Here is a 24,436-nt window from a genome sequence, read left to right on the forward strand (position 1 = left end):
ACTTACTGGCATCACGTTTGTAAAGCTGGTCTATGGGCTTGGATTCAGAGTCACTCGGAGCTCGGAGATAACGAGGCAAAACATGTTGAATAACCCTGCAGGGGAAGAGAAGGGAGCACAGCTGCCTGTTATCGGGGAGCACGGATCAGTCACTTATGCAAGAGCCACGGAAAGCAAAAAAAAAAAGACATATCAATATAAAGGTGGATGAACTTCAGAACACTGTGACACTACAGAACGACCACTGAACACGACAGAACAACCGAGCAGATGTGCTCACACTGTCTTTGTGCTGCTAGGGTTTACGTCCAGTAACAACTCCACAAGCTCCTGCTTGGTCTCGTCGTCCAGATTTGTAACGTGCTTTCCTGTCGCCGTCTCAGCCTTAGCCCCCAGAGTCAAGTTCCTGAGAGAGAGAGGGAGAAGATAGTCAATTCCCGTACTTGTACTTGTAGCTATTATTCACCTTTCAAGACTCTCAAGTCTTACCTTTGAATGGACCAGGCTACAGTAATGGGGAACTCTTCAGAGTCGTTCAGGACCTTGATGAGGTTATTCCTACTGGGGGGACTGATGGTCCATAGGGAGTTGGAACTCCCCTCCAGCTCAGCAATGGTCAGGTCCTCTGGTGTGTAGCCCTCCAGCCACTGCAGGGCCTCCTGCATAGAGGCAAACAACCACACAACCTCACCACCAAGGACTTGGTGGAAAATGTATCTCACGAATCTGCAGAGGAAGAGAATCTCATCAACGGTTTATTCCACGTACATCATTGCCGTAGTACGACTTCATGAATTGGCCCATAAAGTTCGACTCGGAGACCTCCTTCAGTTGGTTCTGCTGAGCACTCATGGTAAATATTGGCTGTAAAGCGAGCACAATATCTCAAGTTAGTACACAACATCAATGGGAGAGCCAAGTCTAAGGTCTTTTTAACTATAGTCAGCAGTACAGTGTAATTCATTGTCAGGAACCTGAAAGCCAGCCAAGGTGATGGTAAAAGACACATCCAGGGGTTTGTTGACCACCCCTGCCACGGACTTGACCAAGGACATGAAGAGGAGGGGGAACCACACGATGCAGATGAGCAGGGCCACAATCATCCCTCCCATGCCGTATTTCACCACCTTCTTCTTCTTCTGTCCCCGGGGCTGCGGGTAGCGCTGTGGGGAAAGAGCAGGGACCTTTGATCATGTTTGGCCTTTAATGTGGATCTGTACCCTTCATGGACCTGTTTATGGTGTAGTTTGTAACCCAGTCTGAGCCCAGGCCCTTTCAGAGGTCTGGAAACAGGCTGGTCCTGTGTTAATGGTTGTTTAGAAACGTACATCTCGTCCCTAGAGAGGCACGCCGTCTTTCTACGCTCGACAAAACCATCTCCCATCCGCCAGATGACCAAGACAATCCTTTCATGCAAGATGGACCAAACCTTCTCTGACTCCCTCCAGCACTTGAGCACAAATATGTGCGCGTAGATGTCCTCCACGCAGATCCAGCTGGACAGGCTGAGCGTGGTGTCCGTCCAGACCCAGTCCATCACCGCTCGCAGCTCTGTTAGGAACGGCACCAGGCGGAACCTTAGGAAAACACAACACGCCACACGCAGTTAGCTGGAACCCACCTCCATCCACCCCCCCCCCCCAAACCACCAAACGCTTCGATCAAACCCACCCTTGGAAAAGGAAGAGGTTAGCGTAGTTGTAGCTCTTGGTGAGGAAGTTGCCCAGCACACGCGTAGGGTAGCCACAGCGGATCTGATAGGCCGACAGACTAAAGTAGAAGCACTTCACAAAGTACCACATCTGAGCCACGTAGTTCTCACTGAAACGTCTGAAAGCAGCACAAAGGTCAAACCCGTTATCGGCTAACTAGCTTTCATACACAGGGATAAAAAAAAAAAAAAAAAAGTTCTTCATATTGTGAGGTCTCACTTGTCTGTGACTCCGGGCAGAATAAAGAACATCCAGAAGTGGATGCCAAACACCAGGATGACCTGAAACACACATTTCCCCATGACCGTCTTCCTCAGGTAGAGGGCCCGGTCCACCACCATGGTCCCAAATTGTATCAGAACCATGACCAGGAAGGGCCCAGGCACCTGGTCCTCGGACAGCGATGAGGTTATGTCTGCTCCTGCTGAGTGTTTCTGCAAAGGACCAGATTTTTTTTCTCTCACATAAATACAATTCTGTAGAGGTATATATGCACTTGTAAGCAAGTGAACACGTTAAAGAGCTCCACTCTATTTTTTTATGATTGTTGAGTTATTCTTCTTACTTTAAACTCTTTAGAAACAAAATAACAATTTCACAAAAGAGATGAGATACCCCAAAAGCCCAGAATCCAAAAACGATAATGATGAAGTCAACGGTATCAGCGAGAAACATCAGCACGTAGACGTCCGTCACTGCGCTGTACTCGGGGTGAATCAGGTTGTAGAAAAACTGACGAATGGGCGAGTAGATCTCAAGAGCCCTGGAAAGAAAAAAATGTGTCATGAGAGCCAAGTTTGGTTTGAGTTCTGCAAGAAAGTGTACACTCCACACACACACACACACACACACATTCACAGACAAAGAGGACTGACCATTTCATGATGAAAACCCTGGCTTTGATCAGCTGCTCCCTGATCTTCTCCATGATCAGCTGCTTGCGGGTCTTGGGCTGGACGCTGGCCTCACTGCCGTCCTTCCGGCTGCTGTTCCGGGTGCTCGTGCTACCTGTCAATTCAAAAACCACGCCAACGCACATCCGCTTCAGTCGAGCTCGAGCGCGTTCTATCCGGAAAGGACACATCGAAACCCCTCGACTGACCTCGGCTCCGTTCACCAGACAGCTGTGTATGCCGGGTGTGAAAGTGAGGCAGATGTCCCCTAAGCCCCTCCCCCTACCTCTCTTGGATCGTGCTGAGTGGCTGGAGCGATGGGAGATGTGGGACGCCCCGCTGGAGCTCTTGCGGCGTTGGTAGGTCTGCTGTTGGGGGCAGTGCATCTGTACGTGCACAGAGTCCGTTGAGGTTCCCAGGTTGATGGACTTCAGGGTGTGGGTGGAGCCTCTCCTGCCCTGGACGGCTGGTGGGACGGCCTCCTTCTCTTTCTCCTTTTCCTGGCCCTCGTCCTCTGATTCGGCGCGCTGTTGCGGGTCCTTCTTAGTCTCTTTGGGATCATCCTCGTCCCACAGGCCATGGCACTGGGATTTGGAGTAAAATCATGGTCAACAACCAGTTATGGAACACAAAAAGGCAGCTGAAGTACTGACAGCACAGAAATACCTTTAATATGGATCTGTGAAAGAAGAGGGCCAGGAGCTGAATCAGGTCGTAGTGGACGTAGCCATCCTTCTTCTCCACACCGATGATGTTAGGAGGGTGGTAAGGTTTGTTCTTGTCAATCTTCTGGTTCTGGTTGAAGGGGAAGAATCCAAACTGGAAGAAGTACTTGATGACTATGGTGACCTGGGAAGAGACAAACAGTGACCAGAGTTACAGGGTCGTAACAGGGTCGGTAGTCATGACCTAGCACCTGTCACTCAAGCTGACATATTCAGTACCTCTGTGTAGACGATAGCTGTCATCCAGAAGCGTTTGCTGGGCCGCGGCACAGAGAGCATGGCCCAGAGGAAGATGAGGATGGGCAGCACCAGGGTGGCACAGTTGGCAGACACCATGTGGTTGATGATGATGACCAGGTAGCAGACCATCTCAGAGTGAGCCACCAGCATGTTGTACAGGGCATAGCACAGCTGCAACACCAGAGGCTGGCTGTTGTAGAACTTCTCCGAGTTCTCCAGCTCTTCGTCATAGAACATTCTGGAAGGGAGAAAGAAGAAGAGATTAGAAGGGAGAGTAAGAAAGAAATGTGTTCAGAGAGCACGTTACTGCTTGCGTTTGTTCAGCGTGTCCCCTCACTTGTTGAGCAGCAGTTCGCTGGCGGTCAACTCCGTGGTCGCAGAGGGCAACAGGGGGTCGGACAGGCAGTCCGACCTGCTGTCCGGGGTCATCGCCATCAACCTTCTGTCTTCCAGGTCACTGTCGTCATCGCTGACCTCCAGCCGGTCGAAGCTGACCGCTTTGCTGTAACTGGGCGGCACGTCCGCGTCCGAGGTGTTGGGAGCGTCGGTGTCGGGGGTGTGCAGCTGTCGCGCACGCCCGCCTGTCTGCATGTACTCCTGCCTGCCTCCCCCCTCGTCGCTCTCAGTGGTGTAGTCCTGGCCGGACAGGGCTGCCGAGGGGTCGTCTGCAGGACCCGCGGAGCTCCACAGACGCTCCTGCCTGCACCGGTCCTCCTCTCCCTCCTCCCCGGACTCCGCCCCCTCCCAGGGGCCGCCCTCTGCTCCGTCAGCCCCCTCCCTACGGGGCCCGTGCTGGCCCTGGTCCTGCTCGTCCTCCACCTCGTCTATGGTGTCCGCCGTGCCCTGTCTGGAGTAGAGTGTGACGCACTGGGTGGCTTCGCTGCAGGACAGACACAGGAGAAGACATTAGAGCACAGTGTCACGCTGGTTATGAGCAAGAAACGTTGCGAAAAATACAAACGCAAACGTGTATTTTTCTAAAAACAGCTAAACAAAACAGAAAACTCAAACTGCACGTCGACAACGGTGAAGCACAGAAGCGATGTTTCGTTGACCAATGAATGATGACGGGGGATGTGTGAGGTGAGGGGGGGGAGGGGGAGGAATGCCGAGGCCAGGGCACCTGGACACGGCGCTGCTGCCGCTGTCAGCCGAGGAGTAGGAGGCGTCCAGGCCGTACATTTTGCGCAGCTTGGGGCGGGCACGCTCGCTGGTTTTGGGAATGCACTCTGGCATTCCGTCCAGGTCGTCCAGCGTGGACTGACGGGAGATCAGCATGGTGGCCTCAGTGTAGGCACTGATGGATGGAGAGATGGAGATGGAGTGATCAGAGATGAGAGGATTGGCCCTGACAGCATGAGGCGAGATCAGGTAAAAGACAGGGGGGGTCTCATTATGTTGACTATGATCAGCCATCCTAGTGTTGGATGGTTGCCCTGGCGACAGGCCCAGCAGTGTACCTGGAGAGGCTGTCCCTGGACGCCATGCTGTCCTGGCTCTCCATCCTGTAGCCTCCGCGCTTCCTGCGGGCCCTGCGGGAGCCCGACGCCGAGCCGTCCTCGCTGAGGCGCTCCAGGCTGGACTCCCGGGACATGTTGATCCTCATCTGCTTCTGGTAGTACACCTGGATGCTACCTCGCGAAGGCACGTTCCCCTGCATGGAAGAGGGCTCCGTGATGTCACTCATTCCCTTGGGTCATTCACAATCTGATGTTGACCTGATGCTAATACCCTGGATATTCGATCTCGGGGAGCCTTCCAAGGTTCAATTAAGAGATACGGATCAGAGCAAAAACGATGAGAGGAACAGAAACTGTATGAAGATAGGAGAGGGGGGGGTTACCTTTTTGACCTCCCGGGTGAGCATGCAGCGTTCTATGCGCAGCACGGTGGAGATGTCGATGTGCTCCCTGCACATGTCGTTCATCCACTTGGTGAAGCTGTCCACCATGGTCAGGAACAGCACCCAGGTGAACTTGATGATGTTGAAGACGCGCTTGAGGATGTTGTCTATGAAGACACGGGGGAAATGGGAGAGGTCATTGTACAACAGTCCCTGTGTATGTGTTTGTTCCTGCCCAGTCCCTCCCTCTTGTCCAGTGCTACGACGATGCACTGTTGTGCGCAAGTGAGGTCGAGCGGTTGCTCGTCAGAAGTGTCCAGACCTGTGCGGTAGTAAACAAGCGGTGAAGCTATTTTGAGGTGATAGTGCTTCCTCGATCCAGAGGGGACGGATCAGACCAACCTGGGCCGGCAGACTTCTTCTTCTCCTCCTCTGTCTCCTGATCCTCCTCCACCTCTCCCACTTCGATAGCCACGTGGCCTGAGCACACACACAAGCACACGTTTGACAAACATTCCGAAGACTTTTGTTCTTTTTTTTTCTTTTCTTAAACTGCTCCCCTCTTACCTTCCTTCTTGTCTCTCTTGTGTTTTTCTCCTCTTGTGTATCTCTTCCAGAATTTACGCTTCTCTTTGCTTCGTTCCTTCATGGCGGTTTTGGAATCTGTGATCCACGCATGGTAAAGAAACTGGGGGGATATAAGACAACAGCTAAATCACCTTTGGACATATTCAATTGATGGAAGAAGTCGTTTAACAACTGCGAGACATGACATGACACCAAGCCTTTTAAACCCCGAACAAACAAATGAAGAGCACAACAAAATACCACTGACACAGCAGTTTTGCTCCACTGAAATATAATTGAATTGTGTGTCACTCTATTATTTCATACTGACTGATATCCAAGATCAATGGAGCAAAACATTTAACGTACAAAGGGCAAAACACATCAATGCAGATGCATCACTGGCACTAGTTTAAAAAAGTCCCAGTTCATGCAAAGTGGAACAGTGCAGTTCAGAACATTTAGACAACATGACAGAAGGACAAAGGATGAAAGTCCAAGGCCACTGCGTCTCCATTCCATATCATCCAGTACATGTTGCAGACAACCCAAATTTACAATAGGTACTGTCCAATGGTCGTATTCAAATGAAGAATTTAATTATTGACATGGGATGGACAGGCAGTTTGGTGATGCATACGTCTTCAATGACATGGCAAGGCTCCACAGCAACAGGAAACAAATCAAGTTTAATTTCTCTAGGAATACCTTGCCTGCCCTGACAATATACTGCAGTATAGTTTTGGGCAGTTTAATGATAGACCTTGGCAAAGCCAAGAGAGCTGAGGCAAACTTTCCAATAGCTCTCTATAGAGAAAGGACAAAGTGCAGCAGAGTTAGTGGAAACAGTGTTAGTAGATACGAGAGAAATAGACACAGTGTTTTAGAGAGTAGACTACATGTTCCTGTGCATTTCATCACAAATGACAAGTATTGTGTGACATATTGGCGTTCCAACACAATACTGCTTGCTGGTTCTGGTGCTCACCTGAAACGCTGACTTCTTAGGTGGTTCCTCTTCTTTTTTCTCCTCCTCCTCCTCACTGTCCTCACTGTCAGTTTCAAACAAGTAATAATCTCCACTTCTAACCACTGAGGATTGAGAGGAAGGCCCAGTTAAACCAGTTGGCATATTTAATCACAGCTGACACAAAACGTTTAATGGCATGGGGCAAACGTCAGCCAAGCACAGTTGAGGTTGAAGAAGGATCACACATGTTCTCTGGAGGGCTCCTCAGAGAGAGCCAAGGAAAGGAAGAAAATGGCCTGGGTTGGTATAAAAATTCCACTAGTAAAAACATATATACTATCTTAGACAGACAATTTCAAACACACACTGTTAACAGAAACACAGCTGGGAGAGAATGAAAATACAGAAAGTTAGGAATAACATGAGTGACTATGGAACGTTTCCAAAGGATGTTGCTGTTAGCAGAACAGACAATTTAGTAGCTCAGTATAAATATTAAAAAAAGAAACACAAGCTAAAATGTTTAAATATCATTAGTACAAGAGAACTGCTACATTGTGGTTTATAGAACTAATAAATCCAATCCAGCCTCAAAGAAGCATTTGGGAGATAGGAGAAGCATTGATATAGACAAAGCTGATTTATGTCCTTGAACAGAAAGACTACAATGGGGGGGCAAGGGAGGATGCTGGGAAATATGGATATGAGGTGTGACAAAGCATGGGAAAACCATAAATCATAAACATAAATCATAAACATGGAAAGTGAAATCAGTTCAACATGTGTTGAATTGATATCAAAGTGATATCAGTTCAACAAGAAGACAGGTCACCTCAGAGAATAACTGATGCAAATGTATGTAAAATGCACTGTAGAACAGTGCATTTTGAGCAGAAGTGACTAGTCGAATTTTACATTTGCCCAGCAAATGTACATGTGACCAAAAATGTATTGCTCAAGCTTGTTGCATTGCTCAGTTTTCTCCAGGGCCCAAACCTGATGTTGATCATGATGGTCCTTTACCCTGGTTCTCAAGATATGAGAAAGGGTGAAGGATTTCAAGTCTTGATAATGGAAATTTTCTGAGAGAAACAACTGAGAGATTGTCTACTGTGGGCTCCGAGGACAAAGCCATGAGTATGGTCACGGACATGTGTGTCAGACAACCTTAGTTGTCAACATGACCACGTGAACCACAAACATCCGGGCATTAGTCATTTTCCTTTGTTTCATGGCAAATTTCTGCTATTTAAGGTGACCCTTGCTGCGACTAATAACATGCATAGACTATTCTTTTATAATTCTATCAACATAACCGAGGCAGACATATTTTTTGTGCTTCACATAGAGGGTTGTATGCATGAAGGGTCCTTAAATAGAGATGAAATAGGACTAAGGTCTGAAAGGAGACATGTGGTTGGTTTGGGTCCTCTGGAGCCCAGGAGAGTATGGGAATCTGCTGAGTTCTGGTCAAGGACACAACAGCCAATCAGAGTGGAGAGAGCATAAGGGGTCAACCTACTGGACGCATGGTCAACCCAAGGCCTCCACCACTGCTTTTTTGTGGTCTTGGCTTTCTGTCGCTCTGCTCCTAAAATAATATAATAAAACAATTTACACATAAATCAATTATATACGAATGCATAATATATTTTTCAGAGCTTTTTTTTTAAAGCAGATATCTTCCTTTTAAAAATAAAGTTTCTAAAATCAAATACAAAATACTTTGAAAAGTGATCATTCATTTAAGCTTGACTATTCCAGTGCCGTGTATATAACTTGAGTTGGCACATTTGTTTAAACGAAACTTTGTTCCTACAGTACCATCATCCTCCTCCTCCTCCTCGGGCTGAATGAGCTGGGGTCCTTCCCCAGACTCCTGGGCCAGGATGAGCATCTTCTCCTTCCCCCTCTTAAACTTCTGCTGCCTCTCCTTGATACGGTCCATCCTGATTAGATCAGAGGGGCAGAGAGAGGGGGGGAGAGAGGCGCGGGGACGGAGGTGGAGAGGAAGGAGAGTGTTTTAAAGAGGGGAGAGCCACACTGCGTATCGACGGGCCGCCTCGCCGCCCATCACTCTGAACCCTCCTGTAGACATGTGAGGTCATTATCATTATCGGGGTATGGTGGAGGGCTTATGTGGAATCAGCGGTCTTGCATCAGAGAAAAGTGCTCATTAGAGCTCCTATCTACTGAGATAGGGGAAAAATAGAGGAGGGTTATCAGATGAGTAACACAGCTGAGAAGTGTTTAGAACATCACGTAAAGTGAATTAGATACAGGATGTATCTACCGTGTATGGCACCATCCAACTAACTTGCAGATAAAATAGTAGGTGCGTGTCTCACTGTCTCTTCAGCTGCTCCATGGACCTGTTCTCCTCCTCCAGTCGAGCTCGGACTGCCTTCACTATGGTGGCCTGGAACAGCTCAGCTCCTCTGAAACACACAGTCCCAAGAACACGCTATGTAGAAGAAGCTGCCGTGGTGCCCTACTCGCTGACCCAAGATCAGTTTTGAGGGGAACTCCTGAGCATCGACAGGGTTAGGAAGTGAGAAGAGTGAGCCGACCACCCCCAAGCCTGTGTGTGGGGCTGCTGAGAGCAGGGGGGCCAGGGGGCTGCTGAGAGCAGGGGGACCAGGGGGGCTGCTGAGAGCAGGGGGGCCAGGGGGCTGCTGAGAGCAGGGGGACCAGGGGGCTGCTGAGAGCAGGGGGACCAGGGGGCTGCTGAGAGTAGGGGGGCCAGGGGGCTGCTGAGAGCAGGGGGACCAGGGGGGCTGCTGAGAGCAGGGGGGCCAGGGGGCTGCTGAGAGCAGGGGGACCAGGGGGCTGCTGAGAGCAGGGGGACCAGGGGGCTGCTGAGAGCAGGGGGACCAGGGGGGCTGTTACCTGGATGCCAGGATCTGGGAGGCGCGGATGTCTGCCACCACGTGCAGGAAATAGTAGCTCATGAAGACACGTCTCTGCAGCAGCAGGAAGGCAAAGCAGATGCTGTCCCAGATTATCCCAGCTTCATCACTGGGAAGCTCGCACTTCTTATCAGGACCTGCAGGCACACACACACACGCACACACACAAACAAACAGACCACGTTCCATTGAACCCACGCACGTAAATGCACCATTTCATGCAAAACGTGTGAAATATCATTTGTTTGGCAATTCAACAGATCGAGAGTGAAACTTATAGTGCTTACTAAGGAAGTCCTGGTTGGTGTTGATATTGTATTCTTTGATGGTGCAGGCCAGACTGCACAGCTGGATCAGCCAGCAGTGGTTCACCATCAGGGAGTTGATGTACCCACACGCAAGGATCTGAACACAGCAAAACAACGACCATCACGACTACAACTCAGTAACATACCGCATTGCGTGTGTAATCACTGAATCATGTATAATCATTGAATCATGTATAATCACTGAATCATGTATAATCATTGAATCATGCTATCATGTAAACCTGTCCGACAGGGAGCCTTAGCTCATCAATAAACTCTGACACGTCTCAGAGGAACACATGGAGCGTATAAGGGCCCACTCACTGACATGATGTTCTTCATAGTGATGACGAATATATTGTAGGCGATCAGGAAGTCCCAGTAGTGCAGGATCTTTTTGATTGGCTTGAGCAGCAGTTGGCCCCCGAAAAGCAGGAAGTAGAAGCAGGCCACCAGGTAGCCCATACAGAAGACACTGATGCGCGTGGTCCCGGTGATGAAGATGATGGTGAGGACGAACCAGAACAGGTAGCTGAACATGATCACTTTCAGCATGTCCAGGTACGACCTGCCGGGACAGGAGGGGTCAGAATCGATGGAAAGCATAGTTCTCCTACATACAGTAGGTGGCTGCCAATAGCTAATGGCACGTTGAGTGGATGGAAGTCTTCAAAACAACGCCATAGACCACAACGGTACACACAGCACACACATCAATCATATCAACAGGATCTATTAGTGACAGGATTACAGTAAGAGTCAGATAGTGTAAGATCAATGGCTGGCAGCTGGGGCTGAAACCCTAGCCATGTCACTCAGCACACAGGTGTGTGAGACAGACAGACGGCACAGCACCGTAAAAGCATGATTACTGGACGCCACGGTGATCATGTTAGTGCCCTCTTGACACTGGCCTCCATTACTGTGATGGGTCAAGTGAAGGCAGACGAGGACTTCCACCACACCCGCACGCAGCACTGTTGGGGCCGGGGGCTGATGAAATGGAAGATGTCTTGATATGTCCATGTGCGATGGGCCGGAATAGGTGAACGTCTGTCTTCATCAAGCGAAATCATGTTAGGGAGGGGGGAAACGTATTTTCCGTACTTAAAAGCTATTTATTGAGTTAGAGTACAGGCAAAAGCGCCTGAGTTGGAAGAGTGGGTCTGAGTGATAGACAGAGGGTTTTTTGTGGATTATGGATTCTGTCCGCCGGTATCCGTAATGTGATCCTCAGGAAAACAATGGAATAAGTGCAGGCCGGGAGCGCAGCATGGACAACATGGCTGCCCTCTTCACTAGACTTGTTGATGGACAAAGAGTGCGTTAATAAAAGAGTTCTCCACTTTGCACATCAAAACAGTGGAATGCGATAAGCACATAATCAATGGCTGTGGACAGATTAGGATGCTCTATCCTCTCTCTCTATCTGTCTCCCTTTTCACTTCCTCCCCTCCTCTCTCTTCTTGTCTGTCCTAGTCCAGTGAAAGAACCAGGCAGCTCGAGGCTTTTAGGGTTCCCTAAATTGAGATGGGAACATTTACTTGAATCATCACCAATAATATCTCTCAGAAATCTATAGTTCATTTGTTCTGTGTGATGAGGTTAGTATCTGTGGTCCAGACTTTCCGACAGTGCATGAGAGTCTGGGACAACAGAACTAACTAAATGGCCTTTGTTGACTTATGTATATTGAGATGCGGAGATCTCACTATAATCCCAGATTTCCTAGTAGAAGAGTCTGGGACAGTGTAGTGTTGATGTGGGTACCTGCAGTGGATGAAGTCTGGGGCAGGGTTGTGAACGCTGAACGAGGCAGCGTCCAGGTCTCGGCAGATCTCCACGTTGTCGCCAGCCATGAGACGAACGGCGGCCTGGTTTTCCTCGTCAAAGATCTGCCTCTGGAGGGACGCACACAGCAGCAGCATGAAGTCATCTGGAGGAGAGGAGAGACGAGGAGATGAGACACGGATCGAGCCCTGAGGGAAACACACTGTTCAGAAAGTGGACACAAGAACAAGAAATCCAACAAGTCCATGTCGACATACAGACAAGGAACATTGGGTTGGGCTTGGTGTAGAAGTCAGGAATATAGAGCCACTTGATCACATTGGAGTCCACGGTAGAGCTAGGGAACCTCCATGGGTACTCTGAGGGAAACAAAGAGTTGTGAGAAAAATTCACTAACCGCCAACACAGCTTGAAAACACACACATCCAGTAAACACCCACGTTATGAAAACAGACCTGTACAAGCTGCAGGTGGGATTCCAATGCAGACCAAGTACTGAAAGGTGAGCATACAGGCCAAGAAGCAGCAGTACTTTGGCCAGACTTCAGCGATGGCCTTCCTCCTGCGTCTGTACATGACGGCTATCAAAGAAAAGGCATGCAGCATGGCATAGAAGTCCATACGCTGACCTATCACATTCACCACCAGCAGGAAGCATGTCTGTCAGTGGCAGAGAAGATTGTCTTGATTAAAATGGTGAGAAATGGTTAGAAAAAAATGCTCTCGCAAACTTGTTTGTAGCTAAAAACCATTGTATAGAAATATGTACTGTAATAATTCATATTTTAGAACAGCTAATTGTATGACGTGTTATTGTCATACTACTTAGCCAAGAACAGTAATAACATTACTGTGTTCTATTTTTGTTTTTTCTTTTATCTCACCTCCAGTCCAAATTTATAAAAGAAGTAGTTAATGAAGTATTTGACAAAGTTGACTAGGCCCATGTCCAGGTGTTGTCGTGTGATGTTGTGGAAGATGATCCTAGCAGCAGGGGCTGTGAGCTTGTTCCTCAGCCGGTAGTACTCCTGGTGACGGTAGATGGTCACCTCAAACGCCAGAATGGCTAACATCAGCAGGTTGTTCTGCAGACAGAAGAAGTAAGACAGGAGGACATATCTGGGATTTGTTTGGATGTGTATTTTAAGCTCGAGTTTCAGTTGATGGACGTATGCTAGACTGAGTGTCTGCGGGCGCCTCTGTGTTGTTCTCACCCTCAGGTTGTCCAGCAGAGGCTCGAACTTCTCCAGGCCCACCCAGTTAGCTGGGTCCACCAGCTCCTTATGGAACAGAGACTTCTCTTCCTCCTGGTCTGTGAAGTTCAAAGTCTTGGGGAAGAAAACAGATCAAAAGAAGTTAGTCAGGCTAAGCCGTCATTTTGTTCGCACGGGTGTCGACTGAGTATTTTTATTTTTAAAATTCAGGCCAAGTTGTAGATGAAGAGGAAGCACCATGGAGCAGTTTTTGGAGTATGAGGGTGGGTCTATAGACTCCAACTGGTACAACATTTTGCAGATGATGATGACGCAGGTCCAGACTGTGCAGACACTGGAAGCCAGTGGGCGAAACTGGCTGTAGGGCATAGCAAAGGCCCAGGAGGCCAGGAAAACATAGTTGAACAGGGACACCTGCAGAAGACACAAGCCAAGATTTATCGGGGATCAATCTGAATGGTCAGGCGGAGAAAATGTCAGCATGTCACACACGTGGATTGGCACATTTATTATCTCCAAATGATCAATTGAGTATCAAAGTCAAAGTGTTGATGGCCTTCTGGCCATCTGCTTGGCAAACCATGAGATGTTCTCACCTCTTTGACAGACACCAGGATGATGTAAGAGGACACTATTTTGATGATGTGGATCTCCAACAGCCACCAGACAAAGAGCTGCAGCTTGTGGAAATACTCGAGGAACTTGAGGAAGAGCACAGTCAGTCGGTCCACCACCAGGTGCCACTTGTTCTTCAGATCTGAGACAAAGACAAGAGGAGGCAGAGTTTTCTCAGAACCGTCTGTGGCACTTTAATGGCTAAATAAAACGAGTACATTACTGTATATGGTCCAGTGGGGCACTTATAGCCTTCGACAACACACAGTGAACAGAGTCTGATAGACTGTCCGCCGAATCCCCGTCTCCAGTACCTGAGGTCTGTTCTGATGGGGGTTCAGGGTCTGGCTCGGTCCCCACGCTGGTGTGACGGCTCTCCTCGGTGCTGGATTGGCGGGGGTCTGAGGCCACGGAGCGCTTCTGCTGCTTCTCCACCTCCATGTCATCCATCACCACCACCAAGGCCTGCTCCTTGTCTTTCTCTCTGTCCTCGTCCCTCGGCGTCCCTCCGTCCATGGAGGACGTACTGAGCATGGCGATATCAGCCAGGCTGCCGTCCTGGGTCACCAGTCTGAGAATAGGGAATCTTAGTCAGCTTCACCAAATGCATGAACACGCATGCACACAAACACACATGCACACACACACACACATACACATACACACACACACACACACACAGATAGACTATCCCCCTCATTGGTTGAACTTCATCCCTCATCCTCTTAGGTTCCCCAAGTAATGCTAGGAGGATGGGAATCAGCACTGTGTCTTTTAACGTACGAGAACATAGCGACATTGTGAAGCATTATGATCGATAAGCAGTGCACATTCCAGTATACTTCCTTCAGTAATTCAAGGGTCTTCCTTTAGCATAAGGTAAAGGTCAATGGGAGAAAGGCAGCATTAACCCTTTACACTCTGGAGATTCTTCTCAGGCAATGGAGAAGGGTTAGAGGTTGGGATTGGCTTGCATGAAATGGCCGCATGTCAAGGCAAGATTTTCACGTCTGAAACTTACTTGCTCTGTGGAGAAGGGATTTTTTGCTTGATGCTGCTCAGACAATAAAGTTACACAGAAGACAAATCAACATGGGAGAGAGACAGACCGACAGAAGATTTGATTGGTTGACACGAGTTAGATCCATACTATTGGTTGGTGATACAACACTAGAGAGAAAGTTAGGAAGAGTGCAGTAAGTAACTACAGTTAAAGGAAAACAGGGTCTTCTCATGGCAGTGCTCAGGGCATGCTTGGAGGACAGGGGAAAGAGGTATCTTGACAGGAAAGTTTGGGGATGTTTGGTTACTGTGGTCTAGGTGGATCAGCAGAGTAGGTAAAAGGTCCAGAGAAGAGGTAAATGAAGGGGCTCAGGCAGAAAAAAAATAAAAAATGTTGATGGAAAAAAACTAAACAGCATGATCAATTGTCGGTCAAAGAAAATGATGTAATGGTCATTACAAAAATATATATTCCTTTGAGAGTTAGTAGTTGGGGAGGCTGCCTATGTGTGGGACAGGGGGATACATTAGGGGGGGGGGGGTGGAGGCCACAGACAGGTGCAGGTACCCACCTGTTCATGATCAGATAGACACGGCCATTAACTTTAGCGTGGCTGAGAGAGAGAGGGGTGAAGGATGACAGAGGAGTGATGGGAGATGGAAGCAGGTTACAGAGGGAAGCAGAGAGGGATGGAGGTGAGCCATGATCAGTAACACAGAAAGAACGATGAGCCTTGAGAATATGAACTGGAAAACCCAAAACATAAAGATGACACGCACCAAAAAAATTAAAAAAAATAGAATGAGGAACGAATGATGACTGTAAACACAGATTGGTGATGCGAACAACCTCGTCCAGAAAACGAGTACAGAGCCAGTCTAATGTGAGGAGTTTCATATACTCTATAAGGTGCGTCCATCCTATACTTGACATTTACATTTGGTCATTTAGCAGTCGCTCTTATCCAGAGCGACTTACAGTAAGTACAGGGACATTCCCCCGAGGCAAGTAGGGTGAAGTGCCTTGCCCAAGGACACAACGTCATTTGACACGGCGGAAAATCGAACCAGCAACTTTCTGATTAATAGCCCGATTCCCTAACCGCTCAGCCAACTGAGCCCCTTAAGTGTCAAAACATCGGAGTATTGCTGACGGAATGGTCCGCCTACTGGACGAACCCAGTCCCCTGGGTGTCAGAGCGGCTCACCTGTAGATGCTGCTGTCCTGCTTGGCAGCCACAGCCTTCAGGTCAGTGAGCTCCAGGAAACGGTCGTGGAAGTAGTGCAGGTGTAGGATGCACACCAGCAGGAAGGAAGTGGGGATGAAGATCCTGGTGAAGAGCACGGAGACAGAGAACCGCTCCAGACCAAGGTCCTTCAGCCTGGAGACATGGAGGCAGAGAGAGGGAGAGGGAGAGGGAGAGGAGAGAGAGAGAGAGAGAGAGAGAGAGAGAGAGAGAGAGAGAGAGAGAGAGAGAGAGAGAGAGAGAGAGAGAGAGAGAGAGAGAGAGAGAGAGAGAGAGAGAGAGAGAGAGAGAGAGAGAGAGAGAAAGAGAAACAAAATAAAATTAGAAACGTGGTGACAGAAGAGACAGCTGGCCTGGCTCAACGTCAAGTATTTAAGACAGGGGCATCTTCGAAGCGAATTTACATTGCATTACTATCAGGGTATCACTGCTACATTGTTAAGAGGCCCACTGCTCACTTTTCCTTGCTCATGCCCGTCAAGTTAACCCAGAAGGGCAGAGAAGACTCAAACTGGAAGGTGTAGACCAGGATGAGGACCAGCATGGTGTACATCACCACTGACATCCAGAAGTACTTCAGGATCTTCCTCCAGTACTCATAGTGCACCTGGGGACAGAGAATAGAGGTGGCTGAGATGGTGAAGGGCAAGTTCTTCTGCAGACATAAAACAGTGACTTATTCTTAATTACATTGTAGGTTATGTGGTTGTACTCAACAAACTTTATGACATTGTAAAAGAATTGGCACTCCCTTTTATCTACGGAATTTACACTCGGAATATGTTAACACTGTGTGTGTGTGTGTACACAAGTGTGTGTGTGGGTATGCCCGTGTGTGTGTATGTGCCTGTATGTGTACCTGATAGAGTGCCACACAGAAGAGGAAGAGCATCATGTAGATGATCTTGTACATGACGATGCGTCCCTCGAAGCTGACGAAGAAGAACATGCCTCCGCAGATGTAGATCCAGTACTTGACCAGCAGAGCCATGACCATGTTCCCCAGGACCTGCATGATATCTGGCTCGCCCGCATCTTCACTCTCCTCCTCTGCTTACACGAACCAGGTGAGACAAACGAGAGAGAAGGGAAAGAGGAGGGAAACTGAATGAACAGCCGGCTGTGAGACTGGATATAATATATCTGTGCATGCTGCCATCGAGAATTCAATTTTTCAACCCCCTTAAAAAACAACCCAGTTCTTATTTATTGTGAGGTGCCCCTCCTTCAATACAAAGTGGCAGTGGAAATGCGGATGTGCTTGGTGTTAGTAGGGATTGTTCAGTGGTGTTCCTGCAGGTGAGTCCTGACCCTTGTCTTTCTTCTGGTCGTCCACTTGGACGTCGGTGAGGACAGCCGCCTCCTCCTTCTGCTTGTCCTGCCGCTCTGTCAGAGTCTGTCTCAGCAGCAGCCAGAAACTGAGCAGACACAGGACCTACACACACACACACACACACACATAAAAACAGATATCCTTACTTGACCTCATAAACACACACCAAAAAAACAAACAGTTTGGATTTGAAGAACCACAGGACCTAAGATAAAGAAAACATAACAGTCTTTCTCTGGAACACAGGATGCAGATTTGGGACGTCCTAAAAACCAATCAAACACAGGCTCAGAAAGAACCCCGTTTCACACAAACACTCCCAAGCGGTCATGCTCTGAAGGAGGACTCGTAACTGGGCCTACTGGATAAGCAGCACTGCTTTTTTTACTTCCAGAAAAGCCTTCCCGAGCCTACCTTGGAGCCCAGCTCGCTGAAGGGCACCTTCTTCTTGAGGAAGAGGCCGGGGATGGGCTCCAGAATCTCGAAGCTCCAGATGTACTGCAGCACGAGCAGCAGGTCCCCATACAGCACCATGAAGGGGGAGGTCAGCATGGCGTAGCGCCGCCGGTCCCTCACCATCCACAATGTGCACGACCAGATCAGGAAGACGAACGTCAGCCAGCTCACGTAGGTGATGCTCCACGCCTGGGGGGGAACAGGAACGTCACACACACACACGCACACACTGTCGGTCTGGTTTGGAGAGCTCCATGTTCAGAATCGGAGAGCACAACAGTTTGTCCCTGTATGGGAACAGGCACGGGCCCCACTCACCATCATGGCGATGAGAGCGCAGATGTAGCTTTGCTTCATGATGAACCTGAAGACGGTGACGGCAGAGCTGATCTTGCCTGGCTCCTTCTCATCCTCCGCCTCCTCCTCTTCCCCCTCCTCCTCTTTCGGCTCCTCTGCTCCCTCCACCATCAGGATCTCCCCCGGACCCTGCCCCACCTCATACACACCCGCATCCCTCTTTTCTGGACGGACACAGAGACGCACGCCGTTGAGAACACACACCGTTATAAAAGGCACCCACAGCGCACAATATTCTTACAGGAGGCAGGATGTAAGAATAACCTGTGATGGCGTGGGACTTGTCCATTTTGTACAGGGGGGTGGAGTACAGGTCCAGACAGGGTGGTCCATTCTCAGTGGAGTTGATGGTGGGCATGTAGTCCACAGATGTCCCATTGGAAGTAACCACGAGACCCTGATGTATTACCAATGAATACAGAACTGCTGAGTTTGAACTTTTCCCTTATTATTACAGTTTGCCTGCAGCATGCAGCAACAATAAATGTTCTCTGCTCTATAAATCGGGTGCATTGACAGTATCTAGAAAGGTTCAGGTGTGTTCTGTATGTGTGTTTACAGGCTTGGTGCTCACCTCTGAGGTGCTGAAGCCGCCTTGCGTAGAGAGGAGCTAGGGCGAGAGGAAAAGAGCAAAGTAGGCAAGGTGGGGTTATTGATGACTTCCAGGACTCAGAGGCCTCTCTGGACCATCTAGTGCCTGATAAGAAGGACCAAAGCCCGGCAGCACTACTGTTTAAATCGAGTCTATAAATCGTCAGGGTCTAAAAGCTTTTCAACCTCAGGAGTCAGACAATGGGAGCATGGCTGCAGTGAATGTGTCTGTGTGCATGTGTGTCTGTGTGCATGTGTGTCTGTGTGCATGTGTGTCTGAGTGCATGTGTGTCTGTGTGCATGTGTGTCTGAGTGTATGTGTGTCTGTGTGCATGTGTGTCTGTGTGCATGTGTGTCTGTGTGCATGTGTGTCTGTGTGCTTGTGTTTGTATGTACGTGTGTTTGTGTGTAATTTGAAGCCTGACTTTGGGCTAAAACCCTTTCTAGATTGATAGGATGTTATCAACAATGGTAAGGTACATACAGTATAATTGTATTACTTTGTTTTACGTATCAAATCAGAGTGCATTGTGTGTTGGAAATGGCATGATATGAAATTGCTGAACCGAGGAATGCTGGTAAATAACTTTAGTCCCAATCAATTCTTTATAATAAATAGTTCTGTGCTTATTACTGCATAGGGTACTTCACTTAATAAGCCTGTATGAAAATGCTGAAGTGAAGATATTACGTTTCTGTCCTCGGTTTTTTGATGTGCCTTCCACCAGAGCTGCCTTTTCTTGTCGGCTGAATTATTGGTGCCATTCACGATAACCTCCTCCTCTTCATGTATATCATCCTCCTCTTCCTCCTGCAAAAACAGTCAGTAAAATGAAGTTGATGACACGGATTTCCACCAGGGTTTGAATGGCATGTACATAACAATTCAAATCTGGTCTCTACATGATTAACCATATAACCACAAAAAAATATATTGTTCTATTGATCATAACTGTCAACAGCAGATTGACCCTGTGATCATGTTTTATTATTAGCACCTAAAGAGTGAGAGAGAGAAAGCACCATGCAAGAGATCAATATGTGCTAGAGGCCACAAGGTTTACACTGAGGAATCGACCTCTCGATAAAATGCTAATCTATAACTCCATTAAAGAAAAGAAAAGCTTAGAGTCGAGGTCTGAGATAGGGAAGGCACAGGAGAAAGAGAGAGGGAGACCAAGAGTGAGAAAGAAGAGACAGGTTATTCTCGTGACCTGACGGCTCAGGGTCACCTTTGTACGGAAGGACAGCGGTCCTCGTAAAAGACACTTCCCAGCTCACTGAGCTGTATATAAGGCTCTCTAACTCTCTAACTAATGGAGGCCATTTTGAAAAATGTCCTTCCAACCAAGTCCATTCTACATATGAGTGTTCCTCTGTATTTCAATGTTCTCACCGTGTCCAGGGGTTCCTGCAGCCACAGGCGGATCAGGGTGGCCAGGGTGTAGTACAGCACCAGCAGCATGATGGGGTTGACAAAGTGGTGCCACTTGAGTTGAGGGTTCACTATGAGTCTCCATGTCTGGGAGCAGTCGCTCTGCACGATGGACGAGACACCAAACAGGCTGCGGAGGAGGGAGACATCGTGAGGAAGGACATATTCAGATTAAGATAAGACATAGCATTAGATTAGAACAAATATAATAGCAACTGTGCTCAAATCAAATGGAGAGGATATAGAATTCACATATTTAACACTAATTATGAAGCAGGACGAGGCTGGTAACAGTGAGTACTTAATGCAAGAATTCAGTAAACAAGCTTCCAAAGGGAGCAATATTTTAGATAAACAAACACTGGATTCAACATTTTTGCCTTGAGGTAAATCCATTATATTTAACTGAAAGATACGTGTCTTCTTTAGGTCTGAATTTTGCAATGTGAATTTAAATGACCGGTATACATTTTATGATGCATAACATTTGCATAGGATTTTGTTAATGTGCACTATATTATGTAATTGACTTTTGAGTTGTTTTTACTCAGTTAAGGCATTTGAACACTCCAGTTAGGATAGCATCAGCCTCTATCTATGCCATGTCCTGCCCCCTACGCTACTTCCTGAACACGGACTTCCTGCAGATGGGAATGGCAAGGTCACATGACAGAAGTCATCTATTGTGAGGCCAGGAGGCAGGAAGCAGAGTGGAAGTCGGGCCTCTCAACACTCATTCAACACCAACACACAGCAAGGCCAGCGCACTGTCAACAACCACAATTAGGGGAACCAATGAGACCTTGCTTATTCCAATAGGGACATCACGTATTTATGGACTATGAGTTTCCTTCTGCGGAGCTGAGCTACAGTATAGATTAAAAAGCTGGGCAATTCTTTTATCAACAAGCTAGGTCAAGGTTTTCACACAGTATTTTTAACACTGTGGAAAGTCAACAAGTGTGAACAAGAGGACAAAACTGAACAAAAGCAACATCACAAAATGAAAGTTAAGATGCACAAAAGAGATGATCATTGAGGGAGCCTTTATCGATTTGTGTGCAACTGAATAGACCTTATATACTATATAATGACATATTTTCTGATTTCATAATGTATTTTTTTGTTTGAGGCTATATTCACCATGGCTATAACTCCAACTGTTATCAAAGGCGATTCTCCGTGGCTGAAGCCAGATAATTCGAATGAGTTTGTTTGGCACAGAGCAGCATGTCAATACACCATAATAACCAGCACTTATCTGCTCCACGACTGAGCCAAATAAATGGAGGGAAATGGAGTTGACCCAAGGTGAGGCAAGCTATACATAGCCATAAAGGCCCAGGTCCTGACACAATGCTACACAACATTCAGATTAAAGCCCCTCCAATCAATAGCCTCCAGAAACAAGCAAGGACAAGAGGACAGCCACCAGGGTGAAATAAGTAGCTTCAAAAATCATCATGGTGGACCACTGCGCTACCATTCCCACATAATATGGGATGGAGTTCTAGATCTTTTGGGAGTCTATGTCATATGTCTTGTTTGTGTAATTCCATCATAAAAACAGATGGGAAGACTGAAAACAATATACAAAATATCCTGTTCCATATAGTCAACTGATATATAAAAAGGGTATGATAATGTATGAAGAAAATAACATGAACCAATTCCGTATTATTCAGAGACACAGTTTGGCTAAGAGGTGCAGAAATGTGGCTTACCATGGCTAAACCGCATCTTAACACAAACAACAAACTGTCTCACTGCTCATGCATAATACATGATGACATTGGTTTGAGGTGAAAGCTCACAGGCTGACTCTCTCTCTCTCAAATACATACAGTGCACTGAGTAGAACAGGTCTTCCCCCCCACTGTGTTAGTCTTTGATCTGGGAAAATACAATCCTGAACGTTATTTGCGTATACTGAACAGCAACTGCATAGGTTCAACGTAAATGCATAATGCACTTCACGCAAGCAAATGTGACGAGTGAAGGCAGAAGGCCTGACGTGTACCACTGTTGATAGCACCAAACAAGCCGTCAAAAGCAGGTTTGTTTCTCTAAGTTGCACATGAAAACTACTCTGGAATCTCCCGCTCTACTGTTGCCTGTTTCCTCTCGGTCTGACCTGATGAAGCTGTCCCGTGGAGGAATGACCTCCTGGAAGAACTGGAACTGGTAAAGGTAGAGCACGATGAGGTGTCCGGCACTGAAGATGGCCATGAGCACGCACATGCAGCTGAATATGAGCGTGTCGAACGTCTTGCAGAAGGACCACCAGGTGCACAGGCCCAGGAAGACAAAGAAGTAGACTGCTGAGGTCAGCGAGGGGAGCATGATACCTGGGAACACACAGAGGTACAGGGGAGGCACAATGTGTAGGACGGAGAGGCAGAGGACATAGCTGGTGACGTCCTGAATGATTGGAGAGATGTCGGAGGAAATGTCCTGTAAATGACGGTTGTAAAACCACCGGAAAAGGTTCTGACGCCAGATCAGCGAAACACAGACCTGTCAAGCCGAGCAGGATAGTGACGACCACTTTCCCTGCTGTGGTGATCAGGTTGCCGATGATTTCCTTCACTTTGGACGCCATTCCCGCCACGCGGCGCAGGATCTTCATCTTGGTGCTCTCCTCGACCTCCTCTTCGTCCTCCTCTTCCTCCCCCTCCCCGCACTCCTCGTCCTCTTCCTCTGCCTCGTACCCCGCCTCAAAGTCTTCCTCAAACAAGACGTTGTCTTCCAGGCTCAGCTTCTCCTCTTCCTCCTTGGGGAAACGGAATAAAAACAGAACATGAACAGAAAGTCAGTCAAAGCTGAAGAGGTTGTGGAAGGATGATGAAAAGAGCTGTCCATGGTTCTGAACCCACAGTGCTGCACTGGTAAATCAATCAGTTTTCCTGTCAACACCTGAATGTTGTCAGTAGATTTTGTAAACACATGATAATACCTTAAATTACTTGAGATGAACCATCTATTCCGGTTAGCAAATTACAAAAAAAAAAGGCTTTGGTGATTCCTTATAAGATCTATTCGTGTGGACTTACCATCTGTTAAGGTCTGATTGGCATACTCTGAATTTTATTAATACCGAGTCATAAAGAAAGGATAGAATGTGCCATGGGTGGGGGGGGGGGCGGAGCTCCAACTCCTCACCACTCCAAAGAACGCTCACAGGGAACTCTTTCCTAAACTCGTATTCTACGCTCCCCAACTTTTATGAACCATGGGAGAGTTTGGAGCTGGAGATAAGCCATGGAACACTGCCTGCCATGCAGTAAAAAGAGAGATAGACAAAAGAGAGTATGTGGGGAGTGTGTGTGGGGAAAGAGAGCGAGACAGCTAAACACAGTTGCAGCTGTACACAGAGACAAAGAAACATAGTTCTACTAAAATGCTTCTGGAGTAAACACATCTCTGTGCGGTTAGTGACCCACCTGGTCCTCAGGTTCGTATTCTGCGTTGTCCTGGGCCATTTCCTCAGGAGGCCTCTTCTGCTGTACCAGACTGCGACACAGCAGCCAGGTGGCCAGACCAGCCATGAACATCCCAATGTCAGGGATGAACACACGGATGCCATTCCCTGCATCAGCCCCGACCACACTAGAACAGAGAGCAATAGACAGGGCACTGGGTTACAGCCTGGCAATATAGGAGCTTTTTATTTGAACTCAGGGTACAGCAACTACAGTTTGCAAAGATGTTGTCAGTGAATGTCACTGACATCACAAACCTTTGACCCAAAGCTACTAAATAGAATAAGATTCTGAGCCTCCTGTTACTGTAGGTGTACAACCACCTGTTGGTGCCTGGGAATCAAGTTGTATTTCAGTTTATTGGATGTGAATGTTCCTTGAACTTTTGTTGTTTGCTTCAGTAGTCAGGTTTTATAGGGAGTTCCACCCAGTAATTAAATTAGACTTGCCCCATAGTAAATATAATCTCATTAAATGTGAAAATCCATCAAAACAACACTGTAACAACTATGATGAAAAGAGGTATTTAAATGCAACAATGAAACTGGAACTTTGCAAAACATGTTTATTAAGACAGGATAATTCCGTCATTATCTTTGTTTATCTGGCCTGAACACATTTTACTCGGTCAAATGGACAGCTGGATGTTAACACACTACTTTAAAATAACAATTCACAGATAATTTTTGAGTAATAGTGAGTTTATTATATTGCAGATCATCTTTTATAAATATTGGCCAGATGTG

The 24,436-nt window shown here is 47.6% G+C and overlaps 1 protein-coding gene across 1 annotated transcript in view; it reads right to left on the minus strand.

Annotated features, from left to right (window-relative positions):
- Positions 1-24,436, minus strand: part of LOC136958886 (piezo-type mechanosensitive ion channel component 2) — a 39,998-nt gene that overhangs the window by 1,971 nt on the left and 13,591 nt on the right. Inside the window, exons 5-55 of the mRNA XM_067253012.1 lie at positions 23,652-23,817; positions 22,726-22,981; positions 22,343-22,556; positions 20,170-20,338; positions 19,465-19,584; positions 18,757-18,792; positions 18,447-18,579; positions 18,332-18,346; positions 18,144-18,277; positions 17,784-18,014; positions 17,348-17,471; positions 16,896-17,086; positions 16,495-16,643; positions 15,998-16,171; positions 15,362-15,403; positions 14,809-14,841; positions 14,102-14,358; positions 13,769-13,929; positions 13,347-13,586; positions 13,173-13,256; positions 12,843-13,043; positions 12,414-12,618; positions 12,216-12,317; positions 11,938-12,103; positions 10,492-10,735; positions 10,171-10,264; positions 9,840-10,005; positions 9,299-9,388; positions 8,775-8,899; positions 8,473-8,541; positions 6,969-7,072; positions 6,689-6,787; positions 5,967-6,101; positions 5,816-5,867; positions 5,414-5,580; positions 5,031-5,224; positions 4,694-4,867; positions 3,908-4,450; positions 3,550-3,808; positions 3,272-3,454; positions 2,892-3,189; positions 2,588-2,720; positions 2,328-2,475; positions 1,932-2,146; positions 1,672-1,830; positions 1,430-1,577; positions 975-1,163; positions 769-864; positions 490-659; positions 281-406; positions 16-95 (exon numbers count right to left, since the gene is read on the minus strand). Coding sequence (XP_067109113.1) covers positions 16-95; positions 281-406; positions 490-659; positions 769-864; positions 975-1,163; positions 1,430-1,577; positions 1,672-1,830; positions 1,932-2,146; positions 2,328-2,475; positions 2,588-2,720; positions 2,892-3,189; positions 3,272-3,454; positions 3,550-3,808; positions 3,908-4,450; positions 4,694-4,867; positions 5,031-5,224; positions 5,414-5,580; positions 5,816-5,867; positions 5,967-6,101; positions 6,689-6,787; positions 6,969-7,072; positions 8,473-8,541; positions 8,775-8,899; positions 9,299-9,388; positions 9,840-10,005; positions 10,171-10,264; positions 10,492-10,735; positions 11,938-12,103; positions 12,216-12,317; positions 12,414-12,618; positions 12,843-13,043; positions 13,173-13,256; positions 13,347-13,586; positions 13,769-13,929; positions 14,102-14,358; positions 14,809-14,841; positions 15,362-15,403; positions 15,998-16,171; positions 16,495-16,643; positions 16,896-17,086; positions 17,348-17,471; positions 17,784-18,014; positions 18,144-18,277; positions 18,332-18,346; positions 18,447-18,579; positions 18,757-18,792; positions 19,465-19,584; positions 20,170-20,338; positions 22,343-22,556; positions 22,726-22,981; positions 23,652-23,817 — 8,063 coding nt within the window. The remainder of the gene's footprint in view (positions 1-15; positions 96-280; positions 407-489; positions 660-768; positions 865-974; positions 1,164-1,429; positions 1,578-1,671; positions 1,831-1,931; positions 2,147-2,327; positions 2,476-2,587; positions 2,721-2,891; positions 3,190-3,271; positions 3,455-3,549; positions 3,809-3,907; positions 4,451-4,693; positions 4,868-5,030; positions 5,225-5,413; positions 5,581-5,815; positions 5,868-5,966; positions 6,102-6,688; positions 6,788-6,968; positions 7,073-8,472; positions 8,542-8,774; positions 8,900-9,298; positions 9,389-9,839; positions 10,006-10,170; positions 10,265-10,491; positions 10,736-11,937; positions 12,104-12,215; positions 12,318-12,413; positions 12,619-12,842; positions 13,044-13,172; positions 13,257-13,346; positions 13,587-13,768; positions 13,930-14,101; positions 14,359-14,808; positions 14,842-15,361; positions 15,404-15,997; positions 16,172-16,494; positions 16,644-16,895; positions 17,087-17,347; positions 17,472-17,783; positions 18,015-18,143; positions 18,278-18,331; positions 18,347-18,446; positions 18,580-18,756; positions 18,793-19,464; positions 19,585-20,169; positions 20,339-22,342; positions 22,557-22,725; positions 22,982-23,651; positions 23,818-24,436) is intronic.

The sequence above is a fragment of the Osmerus mordax genome, chromosome 16 (genome assembly GCF_038355195.1).
Source record: "Osmerus mordax isolate fOsmMor3 chromosome 16, fOsmMor3.pri, whole genome shotgun sequence".
Taxonomy (NCBI): domain Eukaryota; kingdom Metazoa; phylum Chordata; class Actinopteri; order Osmeriformes; family Osmeridae; genus Osmerus; species Osmerus mordax.